The sequence below is a fragment of the Salvia splendens genome, chromosome 21 (assembly GCF_004379255.2).
Source record: "Salvia splendens isolate huo1 chromosome 21, SspV2, whole genome shotgun sequence".
Lineage (NCBI taxonomy): Eukaryota > Viridiplantae > Streptophyta > Magnoliopsida > Lamiales > Lamiaceae > Salvia > Salvia splendens.
Genome location: NC_056052.1, coordinates 1,258,295 through 1,281,568, shown reverse-complemented (window position 1 = coordinate 1,281,568; position 23,274 = coordinate 1,258,295). Strand labels below are relative to the sequence as shown.

General features: G+C 37.4%; 3 protein-coding genes across 4 annotated transcripts; 1 reads left to right on the top strand and 2 right to left on the bottom strand.

The window, feature by feature from the left end:
• Window positions 1-527: 527 nt before the first annotated feature.
• Window positions 528-6,426, bottom strand: LOC121784530. 2 transcript variants are annotated; one of them, XM_042182686.1, is made up of 2 exons: window positions 5,358-6,426; window positions 528-1,795 (listed from the first exon to the last, which is right to left on the bottom strand). In XM_042182686.1, the coding sequence occupies exons 1-2, from the start codon at window positions 5,515-5,517 to the stop codon at window positions 1,263-1,265; spliced, it is 693 nt and encodes a 230-aa protein (XP_042038620.1). In that variant the 5' UTR covers window positions 5,518-6,426; the 3' UTR covers window positions 528-1,262. The 2 variants fall into 2 exon arrangements, with proteins under 2 accessions (XP_042038620.1, XP_042038619.1); XM_042182685.1 differs by lacking the exon at window positions 5,358-6,426 and adding an exon at window positions 2,101-2,295.
• Window positions 3,128-5,341, bottom strand: LOC121784529. The gene is made up of 2 exons (XM_042182684.1): window positions 4,426-5,341; window positions 3,128-4,257 (listed from the first exon to the last, which is right to left on the bottom strand). Exons 1-2 carry the CDS (start codon window positions 5,305-5,307, stop codon window positions 3,331-3,333), a joined length of 1,809 nt encoding a protein of 602 aa, XP_042038618.1. The 5' UTR covers window positions 5,308-5,341; the 3' UTR covers window positions 3,128-3,330.
• A 10,011-nt stretch (window positions 6,427-16,437) lies between the features above and the next one.
• Window positions 16,438-19,261, top strand: LOC121785433 (BOI-related E3 ubiquitin-protein ligase 1-like). Its single transcript, XM_042183852.1, has 4 exons — window positions 16,438-16,870; window positions 17,218-17,333; window positions 18,163-18,530; window positions 18,616-19,261. The coding sequence occupies exons 2-4, from the start codon at window positions 17,222-17,224 to the stop codon at window positions 19,129-19,131; spliced, it is 996 nt and encodes a 331-aa protein (XP_042039786.1). The 5' UTR covers window positions 16,438-16,870; window positions 17,218-17,221; the 3' UTR covers window positions 19,132-19,261.
• The last annotated feature ends 4,013 nt before the right edge of the window (window positions 19,262-23,274 follow it).

The following is a 23,274-nucleotide window of genomic DNA, read 5'->3' as shown; positions in this document are numbered from 1 at the left end:
CTTGTTAGAAAATCATATAGTATCTAGAATAAGCTAAACAATCTCCTAAATTTATCTTCTCATGAATCATGATTTTAATAGTGTAAAATACGATACTTCTAAATAACATATGGGCCATGGAGTAAAGGGCCCAATACCATGATAGTTTTTGGGCCGAAATTTAAGGCCCAGCTAGAGAGTTTGCATGGGAAATGGACGTCTGCATGTACAAGCGTCGGTCTTGCTATTAATTTAGTTTTGGTTTATCTTTTGATTATTTTAATAATTAGTAATTTGTTAGTTGTTGTCTCCGACTCGATTTCCTTCCTAGATTAAATTTATCTTTATATTAGCTTTTTCATATAGGATTAGGGCTAATTTGTTGCCTTAGTATTTCAAACAACATGTTTTTCATATAGGATTAGGGTTAATCTGTTGCCTTAGTATTTCGAACAACATGTTTTTCACATAGGATTGGGGTTAATTTGTTACATCATCTATGCATATGATTTTAAGAAGCAAAAGCATATAAAAAGTTATAACCAACGTCGATAAGAACACACATTTTATTTTGCAACTGAAATCCCAAAACAGATAAAAGTTACTATAACCACACATGATAAAAAAAAACTTTGGATAAATTACATGAAAATTAGTACTACTATACTATGTCTATATGATCCAGTGCCATGGATGCCCTCCACTCGTCAATCTTAGCAGCTTTCTCCACATCCAAACTCGGAAGCTCGCGCTGCTGCAGAATTTCTAGAATCTCCTTGCTTTCACCAAGAAGAATCGCAGATCGCCTCACACTTTCTTCCCTTTCTCTGATGTCCTCTCTGTGACACTTCAACGTTATGACTTGCACTAGATTGGTGAGGCATGCGGCTAGTATATCCGAGATGGTGATGGATATACTCTCAAACAGCTCATCATCATCTTGGTGCTCGCCATCTCCCATTCCTAGCAAGATCGTCTGAGTAATCATGTACATTGAGTTAGCAGCTATAACTCTAACAGGCCAGCTTAGAGGGTTCTGCATTAGAATATCACTCGTTTGAGCCAAAAACTCTGTCACAATCTTTTCTGCAATGGTAGAAAGGTTTTGAAGTGTTTCCTTGTGTGTTGCGCCTCTGACTCTCGTGCCCTTCAAATCCATCTCATCCCATTTTTTGTACATTTCAACTCCAACCCAAAAAACATCTGCTGCTTTGCGGATACTTTCTAACTCTCTAGTCCTGTCTAGAGTTTCCTCGATCAGCTCCACTATGAGCAGCCCTTGACTAATAGAAACCAACCAACTGTTTAGCATTTTCACCAGAAACGTCGATAAGAGCAAGTGAAATGGCTGTCAAAGTCACGACGGGCAGAGACCAGCAATTTGGAGGTTCTTGAGAATGCAAGCTTGGAACTTGTTTGCTGTCAAATCGTCCCACTCCATTCAAGTTTGAAGATTTCTCTAAAAGTTGGATCAGATTTTTTGGCTGCTTTTTTTGACCTACACGTATCAGTTTATCCGCCTCGTTGCAGATGTTCTTGAGGATTTTAGAATGTAACTGTGGCTCACCTTCAAGGAGTGGCACTAAAACAGGTCTTTTGCTTTTGTAGAAACATGAGGAAACTACAATAACAAATCTAGCAGAGAGGAATACAACTAATTTGCTAGCTGAAACAAAGAGAATTTGAACTCCAATGCAGAAATTCAGAACAGATCTCGGTGTATCACGAAGTAGCCTCTTGCATAAGCGGTTTTGAACTAGAAAAGGAAGTGATCTGCCTCTCCACTCTACCAGTTTCAAAGTCCAGTAATTGTAACCTGTTGACGCAGCAATTCATGAATCACAGTAGGAAAGCTACGCTTCTGAGCAAGATGAATGCACACATTTGCAGCAATGGTGATGACTAGAATGCCTAAAGCTGCCATGTTTATTACAATTTCAGTATTCTCCATGGAACCCGAAGATATCATGAAATTCCTCATAGCAGTCGACATCAAAACAAGGCTGCTAATCCTTGCAACTTTTTCCTTGTTGGTTTTCTCCAAGTTTGTTAGATCTACAGGCAGTTTCATGGCTACGGCTAGGAGTGTGAGGGAGAAAGCGTTGAGAGAGAAATACTTACACGGGAGCCAATACTTTTTGCTTCTGAAGCCAATGAAAGCATCAGCTGCCATTGCAAGTGTGCAGACGGCAGAAGCTGCCGCAATATACACGCCTATCCATGGCATAGTTGAATCAAGTGAATCTTGCACATCGCTCAGAAATTCGACTTGTTGGGATGCATCCATGTGCTCGGAAGCTAACTCTGTCGGTTGGATTTCTACTTCTCTTTGATTTTGCTTGTAGCACGCTTATTTACCAACTTGTGCTATTTATTTCAATGAAAAGAGTCGTGTCATTTAAGCCTGAAAACCATATGCCTCTTTCTTTATTCCTTTGAAAAACTAGTGTCAATACATGCCTATCCATGGCATTGTTGAATCAATCCATGGCATTGTTGAATCAATCCATGGCATTTACCAAATTGCTATTTCAATGAAAATTATATGCCTCTTTCTTTATTCCTTTGAAAAAGTAGTATCAATATTGGATGCCTCTAAAATGCTAGGTGTGGAACATGCAACGTGTATGGAGTAAACCACTAAGCCGTCTTCTACAATCAAGAGGAACTTTTCTCCATTTCTTTGTTGTGCAGAAAAATATGTTCTCGAATATTAGTCCCATGTTAGAAATGTTTCTTTTGGACATAAAATTCAAGAAAGTTATACAATGTTATAGCAAGTAAAATAGGATAGAATAAACTAAGTAAAGTTAGATAGTGTTTTAGTTTTTATCATAAAGGAAAATAACTAAAACAACTTAGGATACAACTCAAATAACTTTGGTTGAAGGGTGCACTATTTAAAGCTATATGATTTTTTATATCTTTATGAATAGTTTATTAAAATAAAGGTCGACCATAATAACACAAATAATCATACGTAGTAAGGATGTCAATCGGGCCAACACGCTCCACGTAAGGTTTAGAATTATACATGATGAAAAAATATGGCAGAAAGCAAACCAAGTAGATACAGATTCTAATATACCATGTAAAAAAACCCAAATTTCTTCTTTTGTTAAACACTAAATTAGATACAGATTCTAATATACCATGTAAAACAATAAAACATAGATACATGTTTGGAAATTATAGGAACATATTAGAGAAAAAATGTATTTTTATCACTGTACAAAGCACCTATAAATATTACTGTACAAGAGGCTAGTACTGACTAGGAAACATAACCGATGTTGGATTTGAAAACAGATAAACATAAAATTATTATTACACTATGGATGCCAAAGGAATTTAAACATCCAACACCATGGATGTCCTCCACTCGTCAATCTTAGCAGCTTTCTCCGCATCCAAACTCGGAAGCTCACGCTGTTGCAGAATTTCAAGAATCTTTTTGCTCTCACCAAGAAGAATCGCTGCTCGCCTCACACTTTCTTCCCTTTCCTTGACTTCGTTTCTGCGACACTTTAATGTTATGACCTGCACTAGATTGGTGAGGCACGCTGCAAGTATATCCGAGATGGTGACGGATATACTCTCAAATAGCTCATCACCACCTTGGTTCTCGCCGTCTCCCATTCCTAGCAAGATCGTCTGAGTAATCCTGTACATTGAGTTAGCAGCTATAATTCTAGCAGGCCAGTTTAAAGGGTTCTGCATTAGAATATCTCTTGGTTTAGTCACAAATTTCCTCACAGTCTTTTCTGCAATGTTAGAGAGTTTTTGCAGTGTTTCCTTGTGCGTTGCGCCTCTCACTCTCGTGCTCTTCAAATCCGTGTCATCCCATTTTTTGTACAATTCAACTCCATCCCAAACCACAACTGCTGCTTTTCTGATGCTTTCTAACTCTCCGGTTATGTCTAGAGTTTCCTCTATAAGCTTCACGATAGGCAAGCCCTCGCTGATACAGACCAATAACTGGTTTGCATTCTCATCATCAATGCTGAGAAGAGCAACTGAAATGGCTGTCAAAGTCACCACGGGCAGAGACCAGCAATTTGGAGGCTCTTGAGAATGCAAGCTTGGGATTTCGCTTCTGTCAAATCTTCCTACTCCATCGAAGCTTGAAGATTTCTTTAGAAGTTGGATAAGACTCTCTGGCTGCCTCTTTTCACCTACTTGTATCAGCCTATCCGCTTCGTTGCAGATGTTGTTGAGGATTTTATAAGGCAACTGTGGCTCACCTTCAAGTAGAAGAACATATTGCCTAAAATCCACCTGTGTTTCATCACTTGATTCGGATATAGGCACTAAAACAGGACCTTCATTCTTGCAAAAACAAAAGAAAACTGCACTACCAAATCTAGCAGAGAGGAACAGAACTAGTTTGCTAGCTAAAACAAACAGAACCTGAACTCGAATGCAGAAATTCATAACGAATCTTACAGCATCACGAAGCAACTTCCTGCATACGCGATTTTGAACTTGAAACGGAAGTGATCTGTCTCTCCACTCCACCAGCCTCCAAGTCCAGTACTTGTCAACCTTGAGTTCGTCTTTGAAGCTCCTTGGCTCCGTCTCAGAAATCTTGAACCACGAAGCAGCAAACCATCTCAACAGAGGAGCAATACTTCCAATCGCCACTCCCACAGACTGAATGTTTAAAATCCAGCCAACGGACCAGTCATAGTTTGAAGCAAGAAACCCAACACCATTGTTCGTATCAAGACTATCTTCTACAAGCCGAGCCCCTAGAGTTTCGAGGCTATTTTTCCCAAACCGAGCTTCTACCAAAACTAGAGCCGTGAGAAGACACATAAGTCCAGAAACAGAAGAAACTGCAGACCTTGCTAGAACAAACTGAGGGCAGCTAGTTTGAGCCATCACCCAACACCCTTTCACCATACTTTCAACTTCATCACTACTAAACCTTCCCCACTCCACTTGTCTATTCAAAACTAATTCGTGCATTTCATCATACTTCAATCCTATGTATCTTTTAGCTCCTGGAACCATCAATGACATACAACATAACGTCACAAGAAAGAGGAGCATGATGACAGAAGACGTAACCTGTTGTGGCAGCACGAAATACAACACGGATCCAGAGCTACGCATCTGAATCGTGTGAATGATTATATTTCCAGCAACAGTGAGGACTAGAATGCCTAAAGCTGCCATGTTTGGTACAATCTCATTACTCTCCATGGACCCCAAAGATGTCATGAAATTACTCATGCAACATGACATCAAAACAAGGCTGCTCATCCTTGCGAATCTATGATCAAAGCTGAGGTCCAGGCTCGTTAAATCCACGGGCAGCTTCATGGAGATTGTTAGTAGTACGAGGGAGAAAGCGTTGAGGGAGAAATACTTACACGGGAGCCAATACTTTCTGCCTCGGAAGGCAATGAAAGCATCGGCTGCCATTGCAAGTGCGCAGACAGCAGAGGCTGCTGCAATATACATGCCAATCCATGGCATGATTGAGTCAAGTGAAGATTGCACATTGTTTAGAGGTTGTGAGGGTGAAGCCATGAACTCGAAAGCTAGCTCTATCGATTCGATTTCTGCTTTTCTTTGGTTTTGATTGTACGGTTGTACCACATTTTATTCTTATTCACCAACTTGTGCTGTTTCAATCAAAAGAGTACCAAGTCTTTGTCTATTAACACAAGTCTTCTATGAAAAATTATTTTTTCAATGAAAGGACGATGTATTTTTCAAAGATCGGTGCTAATCTTTAGCTCATTATTCCTAGTTCTTGGTCAAGAACAATTTTTTTCTCAATTTCTTTGGTTTTGCCTTTGTGGTGAAGGAGGAAACTTTCACCAAGTTACACTCCCATTATTGAGGAATGTATATAAAAATATAAATAACTATAATTACACATTTTCAATAAAATAATTGACATAACATGTTCAGTCAGTTCAAGAAATCAATTCACCAACTAATACACAAAATCATGATTACTAATTAACAAATTCAACTTCAGAAATGCTGCATACTTTCCACCAAACTAGCTAAAATACAATTCACAAGATTTGCATTCTATTGAACTAAATTTTGAAGATAAAAGAAGAAGCAAAAACACCTCTAATTTTATAGAAACTTCCATCTGGCTCGAATCTTGAACCGGGCCCGGATTACGCAGCTTCTGTCTGACCCGACCCGCCGACAAACATTGAAAACCTTCAGAGTGAAGCAGCAATGCATCCTGCTAAAAACCACTCCTTTTATTTTATTTTGTTTTGTTTTATTTTTTGGGAAAATTGAGCTGTGGTTGACGAGTTCATGCGGCTATGGCTATACTTTGATCAGTGGAGGATAACTGGATATGAAATTACCGTAATGGGCATGGAAGCCGGTTTGGTTTCAGCTTCGAGATCGAGGGTAATTTGGTGATTTTTCATGGACGATGGATTTTCCAATTTCGAGTGGCTGGATAGAAGATGGAAGGAAGGAGAGAAGTTGACACGTCATCCATTCGGTTATTTTCAGTTAAATCACCATCATGTTGTGTACGCGGAAGTCGCGTTTTCTAGAAACACGACTATTAACGCCTAATGTTTCTTTTCTCCGAGAATTTAAACGACTTTTAATGCCTAGTGTTTCTTTGCTTCTAGAATTTATAATGCCAATGATATGTGAATTTGACCAAAAATATTATAGAAAATTATGAGATGCCTAATGTTAAAAGAATAAATGAATATAAACTCGAGTATCGAGTAGTTTGCAAGTCTCCATCTTTCTATTTTTTTGGTTTTATTTTTATAAATACTGAATTAAGTACTAGTGTATGTTATAGTAATTTGATTAAATATAAATTAATTTTAAAATATAAACTTACTTTCCAGTTTTTAAATCCTGAAGATGTATGTTGATTCATCACTTTATTAAATAAATTATTTATCGTCTTGCATTTGAGCACAAGTGGATTTTAGGCAATATGTTCTTCTACTTGCAGGTGAGCCACAGTTGCCTTCTAATATAATCAAGAACACAAATATCATACTTACTACGATTATATACTCCATTTATCTAATATTAATAGGCCTTAAGGCTTTGGCATAAATATGAGTATAATTTATTTTATACTTTGTCAGTCCCATGTAAAATGAAACATTTACAAAAATAAAAACACCATTCTCTTTACATGTAACACACTAAATAATACTATAAAAATCATGTGTTGAAAAAGAAATAATTCGCTTTGCATGATACGGAAAGAGTAATAAAATAAAAGTGTGTATTGAAAAAAAAATGATTCACTTTGAATGAGATGAAAGGAAGTCATAATACAGGAGAATGGTGACTACTTCAATTGCACTTAATTTTTTTATTGTTAAACAAACATTATATCCGTCTAAATAGATATAGCGCTTTTGTAGTGGATAATACTGATTTTAATACAAAATAAGTACAGTAGCAATATAGCTATAGAGTGAAAAATGATTGAAATATTATTTTTGGTGGACGTAATAAAATAAAAAAAAAATTTATTTTTCATGTACAAAGATAATAAAAAGTTTTAAAAGATTGTTACGCGATCTACACAAATCCAAAACTTTTTCTTAAAGATGGTAATCGAGAGAGGTAAAGAAAGATTGGTTAGACATTTGATAGTAAAGTGTATAGATAAATATTCCAATGTTTTTGTTGTGTATTTGAAATGCTCTTCTCCCTAGTATTTATAGGGAGGTTTGAGTCTCTTGGAGTACACCAATAAATGAGTATTGGAACTACACCACAACTAGGAACACTACACTATTAAATATGTTCTAGGAACTCCACTGTAATGAATGAGGGGCGGCTAATTTATGATTCCTTTTTCCAACACTCCCCCTCAAGTTGAGCAACGGTATCTCCGATACTCAACTTGCCCAGAAATTCTTTGAAGACTTTAGGACTCAATGCCTTGGTTAGTATGTCTGCAAGTTGTTCCTCAGATCGGACGAATGGAAATTCGATGATGCCGCTTTCAATTTTTTCCTTGATGAAGTGACGATCAACTTCGACGTGTTTCGTTCTGTCATGCTGAACTGGATTCTCTGAAATGCTGATTGCCGCTTTATTGTCACAGAAAAGTTGACTTCTTCGTGAAGGGGGGAAGCCAATTTCTGTTAACAACCTCCTAAGCCAAAGTATCTCCATCAGACCACTTCTGATCCCTCGAAATTCTGCTTCTGCACTTGATAATGCTACAACTTTCTGCTTCTTGCTTCTCCAAGTGACTAGGTTTCCCCCAACAAAGGTAAAATACCCTCCAGTGGATTTTCTATCTAATGGATTGCTTGCCCAATCTGCATCGGTGTATCCATCAATCTCCAGATCTTTCTTCTTTTCTAAGAATACCCCATAGCTGGCTGTTCCCTTTAAATATCTCACAATTCTCATGACAGCATCCATATGGTCTTCCTGAGGCTGATGCATGAATTGACTGACAACTCCAACTGCGTATGTGATGTCGGGCCTGGTATGAGAAAGATAGATAAGTTTACCTACTAACCGTTGATATCTTTCACGGTCTGTAGGCTTAGCTCCATCCACAATCTTCAATCCATGATTGGGTATCATTGGCGTTTCAGCAGGCTTGCAGTCCAGTAGGCCCGTTTCTGCTAACATGTCAAGAACATACTTCTTCTGCCTTAGAAATATTCCGTGCTTGGATCTCAATACTTCAATTCCTAGGAAGTACTTTAAAGCTCCCAAGTCCTTCATTTCAAACTCCCTGAAAAGATTCTCCTTTAGATTTTGGATCTCCTCGGCATCATCTCCTGTTATGATCATGTCATCAACATAGATTATTAGACATGTCATTTTGTCGTTCCTCTTCTTTAGGAATAGTGTGTGATCTGAGTGGCTCTGTTTGAAGCCATGTTTGAACATTGCCTGGCAAAATCTTCCAAACCACACTCTGGGGGATTGCTTTAACCCATAAAGAGTCTTCCTCAATCTGCATACCTGTCCTTTTCCAAATTCTTCACAAAAACCTGGGGGGACCTCCATGTAGACTTCTTTGTCTTTCCCAAGTTCTCCGTGAAGGAAGGCATTTGTAACATCAAACTGGTATAATGGCCATTCCTTACATGCAGCTACAGATAGAAGCGCTCTTACTGTATTTAGTTTGGCCACAGGGGAGAAAGTTTCTTCGTAGTCTACTCCATACACCTGAGTATATCCCTTAGCAACCAATCTTGCCTTGTATCTCTCGATTGAACCATCTGCACGTCTTTTTATGGTGAAGATCCACCGACATCCTACTGGTTTCTTTCCCGGAGGTAGAGTACACTTTTCCCACGTTTCATTTTTTATCAAGGCATCAATCTCCTTCTTCATGGCTTCCCTCCAGTGCTTGTGTTTCATTGCCTCTTCGAAGGACTGCGGAATCTTTTCTTCTTCATAAAGTGCAGCTTCGAACGCCCTAGCCATTTCGGTAAGGTGTCCCTGGGTGAGATTGGCAATGCTGTATCTCGATTTCCGCCCTTTCCAGTCTGGCGAATATCTCCGAGGAGGAATGCCTCTTGTACTTCTTTGGGGCAATTTGTCGTGCCCTGTCTCTTGTTCCGTCGGTGGCTCATTTGTATCACTTCTGTTTTCCCTGTCACTGTCAGTGGTTTCAAGTAGGGTACCAATATTGAGATCAGAAGCTTTTACCTCAGGATTCAACGACTGGTCAGATAGATTGGCAGTGTCCTGAGGCGGCATGTTATGTTCCTGTGGATTTGACTGCCCGGTGGTACTGCTAACTTCCTCTGTTGGACCGATTTCTATGACAAGATTTTGGTCTGATAGGGTAGTTTGGTTATTTTCCCCCTGAATATCCTCCCCCTGAATGGTTTCTCCCCACAGAGGTAGCCAATTTAGTGCGTCATTGCTTGGATTTTCCGTCTCTCTCTCCCCCTGACCACTAGATTGGCTATAGAAGTACTCACTCTCAACAAAGTCACAGTTCATAGTGACATACATGCGATCTGTTGACGGGTCATAACATCTATACCCTTTCTGATTTTTCCCGTACCCCAAGAAAACACATTTGACTGCACATGGTGAGAATTTATCGCGATCATGTTTGGGTATGTGAGCAAAGACAGTGCAACCAAAAACTTTGGGTTCAAGATTGAGAGAAGATGGAATTGAGTGTTTTGAAGAGAATATTTCTAAAGGGGTTTTGAAGTTTAGGATCCCCGTGGGAAGACGATTTAGAAGGTAAACGGATGTGGCTATGGCTTCAGGCCAGAAAGATTTCGGGATGTGGGACTCTATTAGAAGTGCACGGGTGATCTCAAGGATATACCGGTTTTTCCGCTCAGCCACCCCATTTTGTTCAGGCGTGTATGCACATGTTGTTTGGTGAATGAGACCTTTTTCGGCGAAGAAGGTTTTCATTCTAGAGTTCACATATTCTCTCCCATTATCAGATCTAAGGACTTGGATTTTGGTGTTGTATTGGGTTTGGACAAGGCTATAGAACTCAGTGAATTTTTCAAAGACTTCTGATTTTGATTTTAAAAAATAAATCCAAGTCATACGAGAAAAATCATCAACAAATAGCAAAAAATACCGAAATCCTTGACCCCCTGTAACCGGAGCAGGGCCCCCAAACATCAGAATGAACTAAAGCAAACGGAGATTTTTCTCTAGTTTTGTTCAACTTGAAGGAATGTCTATGACTTTTGGCCAAAACACACGTTTCACAATTCAAAACAAGTGAAGAAGAAACAAGTTTGGGAAAGAGTAGACGGAGATATCCTATAGATGGGTGCCCTAACCGACGGTGTAAGAGCCAAACCTGTCTTTCATTCAGTCCATGAGTTAGCAGCGCAGTACTGTGTTGGGCAATCTCATCTACGTAGTACAGTCCATGTCGCTCAGTGCCACGCCCAACTATCGTTCCCGTCTTGATATCCTGTAACATGCAAAAACGAGGTTGCATTAGGAGTTTGCAGTTAAGTTCTTTCGTGACGTGACTCACTGACAACAATTTGTGGGACAAAGACGGAACATAGAGACAATTTGAGAGGCGAAGGGTTGGTGATATAGATATAGTTCCCGACCCCTCTACTTGTGCTAACTCCCCACTAGCTGTTTGGACAAAAACTTTTGTGGGTTGAGAAATATCGAGAAAGTCCGATGCATCAAAGGACATGGTATCGGTTGCCCCACAGTCAAAAATCCAATGGTAGTCTTTAGGTCCTATGTTTGAGGAAGATGAGTACGCTAAAGCTTGGAATTTGTTTGTACAAGTAATGGAAGGCTGACATTCAAAATGTCGGGGTGTATTTCCATTTTTGTCGAAAGTTCGGGGTGTATTCTTGGAAATTCGGACAAAAGAGGGTTTTTTATGCAATTTTTCGGTAAAATGGGGTATGTTTCGTAATATCGGAATTGGCTGGGGAAGAATTTGGGAGGAAATTTTGTGGTGGGGTTTATTTTGAGATTTTTCCATACTTGGGGGGTTAACTTGCAAAATGGAGGAAAAGTTTTTAAACTCCCCCAATTTCGACCACTCCTTGATCCAAGCTCCTCCCCTTTCATTCTTCTTCGCTTCATCCTCATTCCCCACCGCAGAGCCGCCGCCATTGACGCTCTTTTCGGAAGGCGGCGGTGGATCGACGCTGTTCGTCAGTGTGTTGGCCCCGTGCCTCTGCCGATTTTTCGTCCTTCCCCACCGCAAATCCGCCGATACTCCTTCACCCTCCCCGAGCTCTAGCGCCACCGCCGCTGGCTGCTGACTGAACACTTCGAGGAGTCGATCGGATGGTGAGCCGTTGCGGTGGTTACTCAGGCTGAAGATACCGCCAGCTTCTTCCATTGAGCCGTCAGGTTTGAATTCGCCGCCGTTGGTCTTCTTCGGAACAGTGGCTAGATTTAGAAATGAGGATTTCTTAGGAAGGCATGGGCTTGTGGCGGTTGCAGCAGTAGGATTAGACTCCAAGACAGAGTTCTTCGGCTGGTAGGAAATATGATTTTGATAAGGGTTGGCTTTATACAAATCAATTAGATTTGAGATTGTCCCGATCAATAGCTCGAGAGTGTGTATTTGGCTGACCTCCATTTGAGGTTTTTTGTTGATTTCCTGCTCTGATACCATCTTAAAGATGGTAATCGAGAGAGGTAAAGAAAGATTGGTTAGACATTTGATAGTAAAGTGTATAGATAAATATTCCAATGTTTTTGTTGTGTATTTGAAATGCTCTTCTCCCTAGTATTTATAGGGAGGTTTGAGTCTCTTGGAGTACACCAATAAATGAGTATTGGAACTACACCACAACTAGGAACACTACACTATTAAATATGTTCTAGGAACTCCACTGTAATGAATGAGGGGCGGCTAATTTATGATTCCTTTTTCCAACACTTTTGAATTTATGCATTAATCATTTTACCACTAAGTCAGTACAACACATTCGATTTCACTTAATTACATTGCATATGATGAGGCTAAATGGTTATGGGCTAAAAACTGGCCTGTTAGCCACTGCTGCAATCCTTCAATGATTCTATATAGTCATGTTTAGTGGTCTCCTTAAATTAAGCAATTTTATTTTAAAAGTCAATAATTAAAGTTTAAATAAAGTTAGGTAATCCTAATGCGGCAAGATGCAATCCATATTGCACGGTGTTCCCTCACCCATATATTATTGTTGAATTTGTTGTTGTTACTAGGCTAGCTGGCACGTGGGGGACACAGTAAGAAGAAATCCATGCCTTTATTAAGACTTATGAAAATGAAATGGGGCGGCAGCATCAGCTTAGCCACGCGTCTCACGTGCATCCCCATTATTAATTGCCCTGTTGATTCCCTCGTGATTCACTCACTCTCCCGCCGCCGCCGCCGTCGTCGTGCGGGCACGGGAAGAGAGCCTCTCCCGGTTAACGGTTCGAGCAAGAGATGCGCGTTTAAAATTTAATGGGCGATTCGGCCTGGAATTGGATAGTTAAGAATTGGTTCGAAACCGTTGACTATGGTTTTTGGGCCGAACCGTTACCGGAATCGAATATGGGCCGGACCTGTAACGGGTAAATAATGTAACCGAAGAAGGCTAGTTTTGGCGAGATGCATGGAGCCTCGTCCAATGGTGCAATTGTACAATGTTTTGTTGGGGTAGGGGTTGAAAAACTTTTGAAAATCGACAATACTATGTAAAATCGTCGGTTTCAAACAATCGAATTTTTTTTACTGAAATCGGCGATTTCCTTAGAACACTGACCGGTTTTCTAGTTTGATTTGAATACTATATCTGATGTCGCCGAGTTTTAACATGAACTAGACCTCCTAGTGCTCGGAATATCTGTGTTAGCGCTCGCAGAGTGCTATTATGTCTTTACCAAGCATTTGTTGTCTTATGCAAACTACTTTTGTTGTTGGCTCACGGTTTGGTTCCGATTCCACCACCTCCAGGAGAATCGGGCCCAGTGGCATCTCTACTTCAACAAACCAATGCATGTGAAATTACTATAATACCCCTTGGATGGTTGAATGCAATTTCTTTTTATCATTTAATGTCAAAGATTTTGTGAAGACGATTTTTACACTCAAAGTTGCCAAAATATGTTCAGTTTTAAGTTTTAACTCCAAAAATTCAATAAAAGACCTATGAGATGCCTTTCCAAAATAGACTACTCAATAATGGCTTATATAAATATATCATGCTGATAGTTTTAGCATTATATTTGTATTATATATATGAGTGCATAATGACAAGATAGTAGCATGTATATTTCCCTTGAATTTTTTATATTCATGCGTTGATAAGTTGTATTCAATTATGAAAAACAAGTATATTGATATGGGACACAAAATAACTAAAGATATCTAGCAAACTATACGATATTGAACTGATATTTCACCTAAAAACTTGTACCAATCTTCTTATGCATTCAACTCTTCGACATAACATGTTATAGTCACATTTTCCTGTCAACTATATAATTGTCACGAACTTTTTTTTTTATTTGTAAATTTTTTTTTTTCATTTCGAAATGAAAAGCAATATTGGCCGTTAGCTATTTGCCTTCGATTAAAACGAGCTATCTTTATTAAATCACATGAGATCAGAAAAAAATGGTGGACAAAGAAACAGCCTTGCAACTTCTCATCACATTGTGTTTCACGACTTTTCTTTCCCTTTTTCTCATTTATCTATGAAACCAATCAGATCTTGCTATTTTTATCTCTAAATAATACTCCCTCTGTCCCATTAGAAATGAAACGTTTTCCTTTTTAGTCTGTCCCATTAAAAATGAAACGTTTCTAAAAATGGAAACAATACTCACTCTACTTTTTCTTCTCTCTTACTTTACTCTCTTTTCATTAACTCACAAAACAACACTGCATAAAATCCTGTGTCGAAAAACAAATGTTGCATATTTAATGGGACGGAGGGAGTAGAACACTATTGCAACTACATATCCGCTTTTATTAAATGGATTAAATATCCTCCTTGGATATTTGTAGAAATTAGGGGAAAAAATTAATGCAAATTTGGCACCTGCATTCTTTCTTCTTTTATTTTTTTATTTTCCCTTTATTTTTAAAAAAAGGGGGCAGAACGCAGTAATTTTTTTATTATGGTGATGGGACTTGGGAGCAAAGAGGCAATTAAAATACACGAGACAAACATGGTAAAAAGAAGAAAATTTAATAAATGATGTGAGAAAAAAAGGAGCGAATACATAGTTAAAATTCTAAACAAATAAAATTAAAATGCAAAAAGAAAATAATTATTTATTATTGAATCGACGATTTATGATTCAAGCGTTTAGACCACTAAGAAAAATATAGTTGGCCATAAATTTTAAATAATTCCTGCATCTTAATTAATGAATTCTTCAAAAGGTAAAAGAAAACATTTAGAACAAGTAATTACGTTCATAAATTTAAATCTGCATACATTAGGAAAAATATCTGGCAACTTAAAATAAAGGTACATAATAGGTCTAATCGATTGAATTATATGTATTAATTAACATAATTACCCTTTTGAAGCATTCATTAAGGTGCATAACCTTTTTACAAGTAAATCGACGTAGTTATGAATTTATGATTGATCAAACCACAATTCATTAAATAAAGTTGAAAATGGGTATTTATGTTAAAATATAGTACAAATTTTCACTCATTTTCAATTTTGTATACGAGTTAAAAATTATAACTCCAACTATACAAATTTAAAAATCGTATGGTTTTTCACTAGTCAATTTCGAAGATTTTAATATCTATATGACTAGTACTTGATACCCATTAGTACATAAATTACTTAGTCATGTAAACATTTCATAATTAACACTAATTAAGAGGTAATTGATAATTGCTTAAAAAATTTGATAAAGCTTCATAAATTTAGACCCATTTACCTCAAAAAGATGCAAATAATAATGAATAAATTACGGTTACAGATTGAGAAATCAACCATCAATTTCTCCACCGTTTAATAACTAAAATATTTAAAATACAATTATACAAACCATAAAAATTAACAGTGTTGGGTAGGTAACATTCCTAGGCATATAAGGCCATCCACAACGCTGTTCCTATACCGTTCCTTAAACCACTATTTGAGGGCCCCACTGTACTTTTTTACTCCATTCCTTAACTAAGGAACGGAACCTGCAACCCTCCGTTCCTTAACCGTTACTTAACCGTTCCTTAAACCACTATTTGAGGCGGACTACTTGCGCTTGAGCTTCCTCCCTGTTACGATGGATGTACGTACGGGAGCGTCGTTGGGGCGGCGCGGCTTCTTCCGCCTCCCGTCGTCGATCTTCTTCAAGTGATTGTTCCAATATTTGACGCATTTGTTCATAAGGATCCATTAGTTTGATTAAATTTGGGAGAAAGAAAATATAGTTGATTTGAGATGAAAATTGGGGTGGAAATAGAGAGGAATAGATGTGTGTTTGTGATTGAAATGAGTATGAAATAGGAGTATTTATAGAGTAAATAAATAAAATAAAAATTAAAAAAAATAAAAAACGGATATAAAAAAAACGGTCTCATTACCGTTGCAAAAAAAAAAATTATTAAATTTGAATTTTTTAAAAAAATGAATTATTGCGTCACCGGACGAAGCCCACTCGCGGGGCAGCGAGTGGGCTTCACGCGTCAATGGGAGGCCGCCACGTCGCCTCGGCGCGTGGCGGAACATTCCGTTCCGCGTTCCTCCGGAACGGAACGCGGCACGGCATAGGAATGGCGACGGCACGGAACGGCGACGGAACGCACCCCGCAACGCGTGCCGCCGCGGAACCGTTCCACCGGAACGGCATAGGAACCGCAACGGCACAGCGTTGCGGGTGCCCTAAAGAGGGAAAGAGCAGTGAAAAAAGAAGGGTAAAAAAATAAAAAGAAAAAGAAAAGGTAAAAGACAGAAGAATTGATTCAGTGGTTGGGGAAAACGAAAAGGAAGGTGCCGTACAGTCAGACCTCACAAACCAAAACAGTGAAAAAAATTGAATGAGTGAAAGAAAAGAGAGAGAGAAATGGCAAAAGTTTAGCCCAAAACATGGAGAGGAGAAGAGAAAGACGATTTCTTCAACAGCAATGCGAAGGAGTAGTCCTCTTCTTAATTTTCTCGCACCAACTACAATGCATCATCACCAATACCAATGAATGGAATCCTTCTCCTCCTCTCCCCCTTTTTTTAAATTTCTTTTCCTTACCAAAAACAACAATAACAACTACAGCTCCACCACCACCATTCACTTTCATTATTATGGCAATTATTATTCTTATTCCCGTTTCCTTTCTTTCTCACTCATCCCTCTCTCTTTCGTTATTATTGTCACCATCCCTTCTCCCCATTTCCCCTAAATTCAACTAAGCAATCCCAATACCCCATTCTTCCCTACCAAGATTGGATTTTTTTCTCAACCGGAGCTATTTTTGGTGAGTGATTGGTTCCTGATTTCATTTGTGTGAATCTTGATTGGGGTTTGCTTCTTGGTTAGTTTGTTCTTGGTGAATGCAGATTATTTTATGATTTCTTGTGTTTTTCCCTTTATCAATGATTAATCGATCAATACTGATTTAGTGGGGTGTTTTGTGGATCTTGATTTTTGTGTTCTTGCTGTAAATTTTGCTCCTTTTTGGATTGAATTGATTGTGATGATTTTCATGATTGATTGAAGTTTATTTCTGCTAAAACCACATGCCCCTTTGGCTTTTTAGGGGTATTGTTTGAATATTGTGGATTTCTTGAAGCTTTGAACCGACATATTTTGTTTGTATTTTAGGAAAATGCTAGGAGGAGGAGGAAGTAATGGGAATCCAATGTTCCCTGGTTATGTGGAGGAAAATCGTGCCCAATACAATAACAATACATTGCCTCAACTGCAGCTTTTTGCAAATGGTGAGTGTTTTTTTGGCCTTGGATGGATTGTGATCGAAATGTGGTTCTTTTTTGTATGTTTGCTTTCTCTTTGACATAGTTTCTTGATATATTTGTGGCTATGGTGGTGCTTCTGTGATTGTTGGTAGAGCTTTCATCCATTTTGCAATCAACTTAAGATGTATTTTAACCGATCTTGAAGTCTCTCAGAGTACGCGTCGTTACTGTAATCGGAAGTCTTATTCTGATCTTACCTTGTTGTGGTTCATCAGCATTGTCAAATTAGTTTGGTTTTCGAATTCTTATTATGAAGTGGTGCTGATTTCTTTCTCATCTAAAGGATTTTCCTTTGGCGTGCCAAGATTTGTGAATCCTAGGCTCGTTTTTTCTAAAGAGATTGCAAAAATTTGACATGAAACGAAGTTTGGGATTGTTTGAATTTGTTGTATACTGAACTGAAGTTTCTATGGTGTTTAGTGTATGAATGGATTTGTTTCATTGCCATCCGAAGATTATCGCCTCTTCCATGCTTAATTCTATCCAACTGTAGTTTCGTTTTCGGAATGTTTTTTTGTAAATAGAGCATCAAAATAATGAATCTAGCTTGCCTATTTTTGGACTGCTCGTTGTCTCTCCTCTGTTTTCCTCTGTTTCTCTGATTGCAACAATGCTCATATTCTAAGGTTGAAATCGTCTTAAAAGTATGTAATATTCCGTTGCTCCTATTTCCCACGTCTTGAATTCATTATAGTGTTATGCATTTGATTTTTTCCTCTTGCTCTGATTATTAATTAGCTCATCTCAGACAGTTTTCCTTTTGACCTTATCTGTTTATTGAACTTGTCTGCAGTTCCAATTCAGTGTGGTGCTGGCGTTGGGACCATAAATCATGTCGGGAACAGGCACGCGCCAACTAGCAACCACCCTATCAACAGAGGTGGGGATGGAGATACCCTGTCCATGCAGCAGAAGCTTCACATATCTTTGAACAACAACTTCTGTCAGGACGAAGCTGGCCGTATTGGCTCTGTTCTGAATCCCAATCCCGTGTCAACGGGGCTCAAGCTCTCGTATGAGGAAGAAGAGCGCAACTCCTCTGTCACTTCTGCTTGTGAGAACATGAAAACCAATGTCCCTTCCGTGCTTTCCTTTGGCAACTCCGTCAAAATGGAGATTGATCGACAGACTGAAGAATTCAGCCGGTACATCAAACTTCAGGTATGAGAACGCCATCATCTCTTCGACTGTTCTACTATAATGTTTGCAATCTAAATGCGTACTCTCTTTTTTTTCGGGTGGATAGGAAGAGAGTGTCTTGAAGGGAGTACGAGAGATAAACCAAAGGCACTCGGTCTCTCTGTTAAACGCCCTCGAAAAGGGAGTGCACAGGAAACTGCAAGAGAAGGAGCTCGAGATCGAGAGCATGAACCAGAAGAACAAGGAGCTCGGCGACAGGATAAAGCAGGTGGCCATGGAGGCTCAGTCATGGCACTACAGAGCAAAATACAACGAGTCAGTTGTGAACGTGCTCAAGAGCAACATCCAGCAGCTGATGGAGCAGGGCACGGCCCAGGCCCGCGAGGGATCCGGGGATAGTGAGGTGGACGATGCAGTGTCAAGCTCGAATCACCAGAGAGTAATCCCAAACGACTCCAAAAACAAGCACCCTCCGAGATGCAGGGCTTGCAACGCGAAACAGGTGTCCGTGCTGATCCTGCCTTGCCGGCATCTGTGCCTGTGCTCGGATTGCGAAGGGTTCATCGACGTCTGCCCCGTGTGCCAGGTAATGAAGACTGCTAGTGTTCATGTATACATGTAGCAAAGAAGTGTATCTGAGCACTTGCAATCTGTTGATGAAGCTTGTAAAAACTGGTTTCTTTCAAGAATTGCTTATAAAATCACTCATGTTTGATTCTTCCAACAAGAGAAAAAAAATGGAATTATGACCATTTTGCAATATTTGTTTAGATAAACATTTTATGTAAAAACTGCAACACGCATTTGAAGTCACTCCCTTTAAGGTCTTCATGTGTGAAATCAAATGGCCACCACTATTATACCTATATTTCTCTTTATTGAAGACTACACTTTTTTTGTGTTTTATTATAAATTTGTAGTCTCTTTCACCTACACAAAAAATCTTCATCTCCTTTTCATGAGCACCAATCCAATTCTTACCTTCTTTTCCTAGTTTTCTTGCTTATACTTTTCTAGCCTTTAACCCAGGCTTGGGGTCGGGCCCTTTTTTTGTTTTTGGAATATTTTCAAAACTTCATTTAGTCATTCAACCTGGTCTAAAATTAAGAATAGCTTATAAGATGTTTTAAGAGTTTATATTACTCCCTCCGTCCCACTTAAGATGACACGTTTTCCTTTTTTGCTTATCCCAAATAAGATGAGACATTTCCTTTTTTGGAAACTTTCTTTCTCCAATTAATACATTCAACTATTTTTTTCACTCATATTAAAATATTCATCTTTCTTTCTCTCTCTGTATGTTCATACTTCCCCTCACCTTTTCTCTCTTCAATTAAACACATTAACTAATACTCCCTCCGTCCGTGAATAGGAGTCACGTTTTTCCATTTTAGTCCGTCCGCGAATAGGATTCCCTGTTCACTTTTACCATAAATGGTATTAGGGTCCACCTTCCACTAACTCATTCCACTCACATTTTATTTAAAACTAATATATACAAGTGTGACTCATATTCCACTAACTTTTTTCCACCTACTTTTCTTCACATTTCTTAAAACTCGTGCCGCTAAGAAATGAGACTCCTAATAGCGGACGGAGGGAGTAGTTATTAAAATCCCGTGCCGGCTAAGAAATGTGTCATCTTAGCCGGGACAGAGGGAGTACGTAATATGAATAGATTATAATAGCCAATAAACTTACGAAATTTGGCCAAATTTGATTACATTTATTAAATTTGAAAATAAAATAGTAGTACTTATAGTACTATCAAATTACAAAGTTTTAATTTTTCTCAAAAGTATCTTATTCGCGTACAAAACAGTATCATTAGTGATGTTCAAAGCGGTGTTGTTTGATTAGAATAAAGAAAATACTCATTTTAATGAAAAATGACATTTACCAATGAGATAATTGAAAAAAACTAAAACTTCCTGATTTAATATTTTATTTTTAAATTTCAAAAGATTGGTCAGAATTTGACCAAACTTCGCGCTTTAATTACTAAAATTCCGTTGGATAATTGAGTTTATAAATTAGAGCGAGAAAATTATAGTTGGAGAGAGAACTTGAGGAGAAATATAAGAGGAAGAGTATATGGAAAGTAAGGAGTATATTTTTGTAAATTACTCCACATCGATGGAAATGAAGAAAGATAGACATTTAAATGAATCTTCCATTATATTCATGTTGAATTTTCTAGCTATGTCTAATACAGGTAGGATAACATTTTTTCAATTTTGTAGCCAATAAACAATTTTCAAACCTAAGTAGCCGAATTGCTACTACTCCCGTCCCTGGAAATTTGTCCCAGTTTTCCATTTTCTTCTGTCCCTTAAAATTTGTCTCATTTCACTCTTTACCATTTTTTATAGTGGACTTCATATTCCACTAACTCATTCATACTCATATTTTATTATAAAACTAATATATAAAAGTAGATCCCATAATCTACTAACTTTTTCAACTCACTTTTCATTACATTTCTTAAAACTCGTGCTGGGTCAAAGTGGGACAAATTTTTGGGGATGAAGGTAGTATTAGGCACTTAATTTGTGGATGACCTAACGTGAATTGCTGGTTAGGATTAGAAAAGAAAGACAAACATTTTTATATTTTGGTGGTTATTAAAAAAATATATACAAATGTATTATTATCAACACCCACACACAAAAAAAGTCACACTTCAAAATCTATTGATTTTGATTATCCACTTCTTTTATAGATAATTGATATGGTAGCATAATGGAATATATTAAACTTAGGCCACCTTTGAATTGGCATTGGTTGATGAGGTTTATCTTTGGTAATACTAATAATAAACATTGATGAAGCGTGTTTTCTTCCACGTTTTAGTGCGATTTTGTGAAATAAGCGTGTTTCCGAAAGCTTTTGAGCTATTCCACGTTTCAGTTGTAAATGTCATGCAATTTTCGTTACTTTTCTTTAATTTGAATTTATATTGTTATGAATGGAATGCCTATACAATGATTTGGGATGCCTATGTAACGATTTGGACATCAAATTATCACGGTTTCAACAATTTTATCGTTTTTTCTTCAATTTTATTCTAGTGCTGTCAACACAGCCTTTTTAAAATTTGTTTTCTTTTATTTGGGAGTAGTTCTTTTATTTTTATTTTTATTTTTTAAAAGCTAGATATAACTAACTTTTTATTAATTGACATTAATATCCCTAATTGATATTTTTTATATTGATATTCGTAGTTGTATAAGAGTCAGTTAGCAATATAACAACTCATGTAACATTTTGTATCGTGACTACAATTACTTGGGTAAATATATGATTTTCTTTCATCATTTTAACATTTGAACAAAAGTATCTCGTCCTTAAATAATTACAAAAAAGTATATTTGACATTTTAATTTTAAATTAAAAATAAATCAACAAGAAACATTTGACAAAATTGCCCTTAGATTTTGCAGAAAATGTTGAAATACTTCAAGAGCAATTTCGTCTATAATTTTTTTTGTAAAACATTACGTACTCATTGTAATTACCGTTCAAATAAAATATTTTAATGTAAATACTAAAAACGATCAAAATGCTCTCTTAGATTAAATTTTGTAATAATTTCCTCTGGTTGCTCGTTTACTCCCAGAAAATACTTTATCAATTTTTATGGACTAGAATATACTTACACCCATACCATGAAATTGGACGTATATTGTTTGTCTGAAATTTATTCGGTAAATGTGATCACGCATATTTCTATGCGACCATAGTAAAATGAGTGGTCCTGTTAAAATGTTCCTAATATACTTTTCTTGTGAAAAAAGTTTAAAAACTTGAAAATACATATTATTGGGAACTTGGGAATATATTAAGTATTTGCAGAATATATTTTTCTTTTTTCTGTAATTTAAATTTTGAGTGGAAGAATATTTCAAAAGTTTTAAATATCGACATACTCAGGATATATTTTCGATCGACATCCCTTCATTGAAATAGAATCTCAATAGATAAAAATAATCACAACATTATGAATATAAATGACCCAATTTCTGTCTTGTTCAATTTTCAAATGGACCACTTCTCCAATTTTGTTAAAGAAAGAGGACCATTTGTGTGAAAATATGTTTCAAAATATGTCTTGAGCACAATCTCAAAGTGGCCCCCAACTCCAAAGACAAGTTTTTAGCCCATAGTATTATATTTATGAGTGTTTAGTTTTTCAAAATTAAAATTTTGATATTGAATTGCTTTATGATTACTTGAGATTAATTTTATTATAGAGGTGAGCCAAAAGCTTATAAACCAAGATTAATCATGCGTGATATTGTCCTGAGATTAAGTACTGAATCATATTTACCTAATCGAACAACATTCATAACTCAATCTTGTCTAATGCATCAAACCGAACAACATTCATAAGATTGGCGCGCAGATCCATTGATATTTCCTAAGTTAATAATCCTTCCGTTTTGAGGAACTTTATATCATAAATTATGAACAAAGGTCCTACAAATTTGCCAATTTTAGTCTTTATAGTCTTCAATCTTCATTAAGGAACTTCAAATGTTTTACTTTTTCTTTTTCTTCTTTGGGTTTCTTTAGGTGGGGTAGATGCTAAACACAATATCCTTTAGTCATAAAACCACCTATAAAAATCAAACATTATCATTTATCAAGAATTTAATCTATGCTAAATGCCTTTTTTACAGCTGCTTTATTCCCTCCTCCTGATCTGACAACACCATCAATTTACATATTTTCACAACCTATAAAAATCCTAACATTCTTTCCT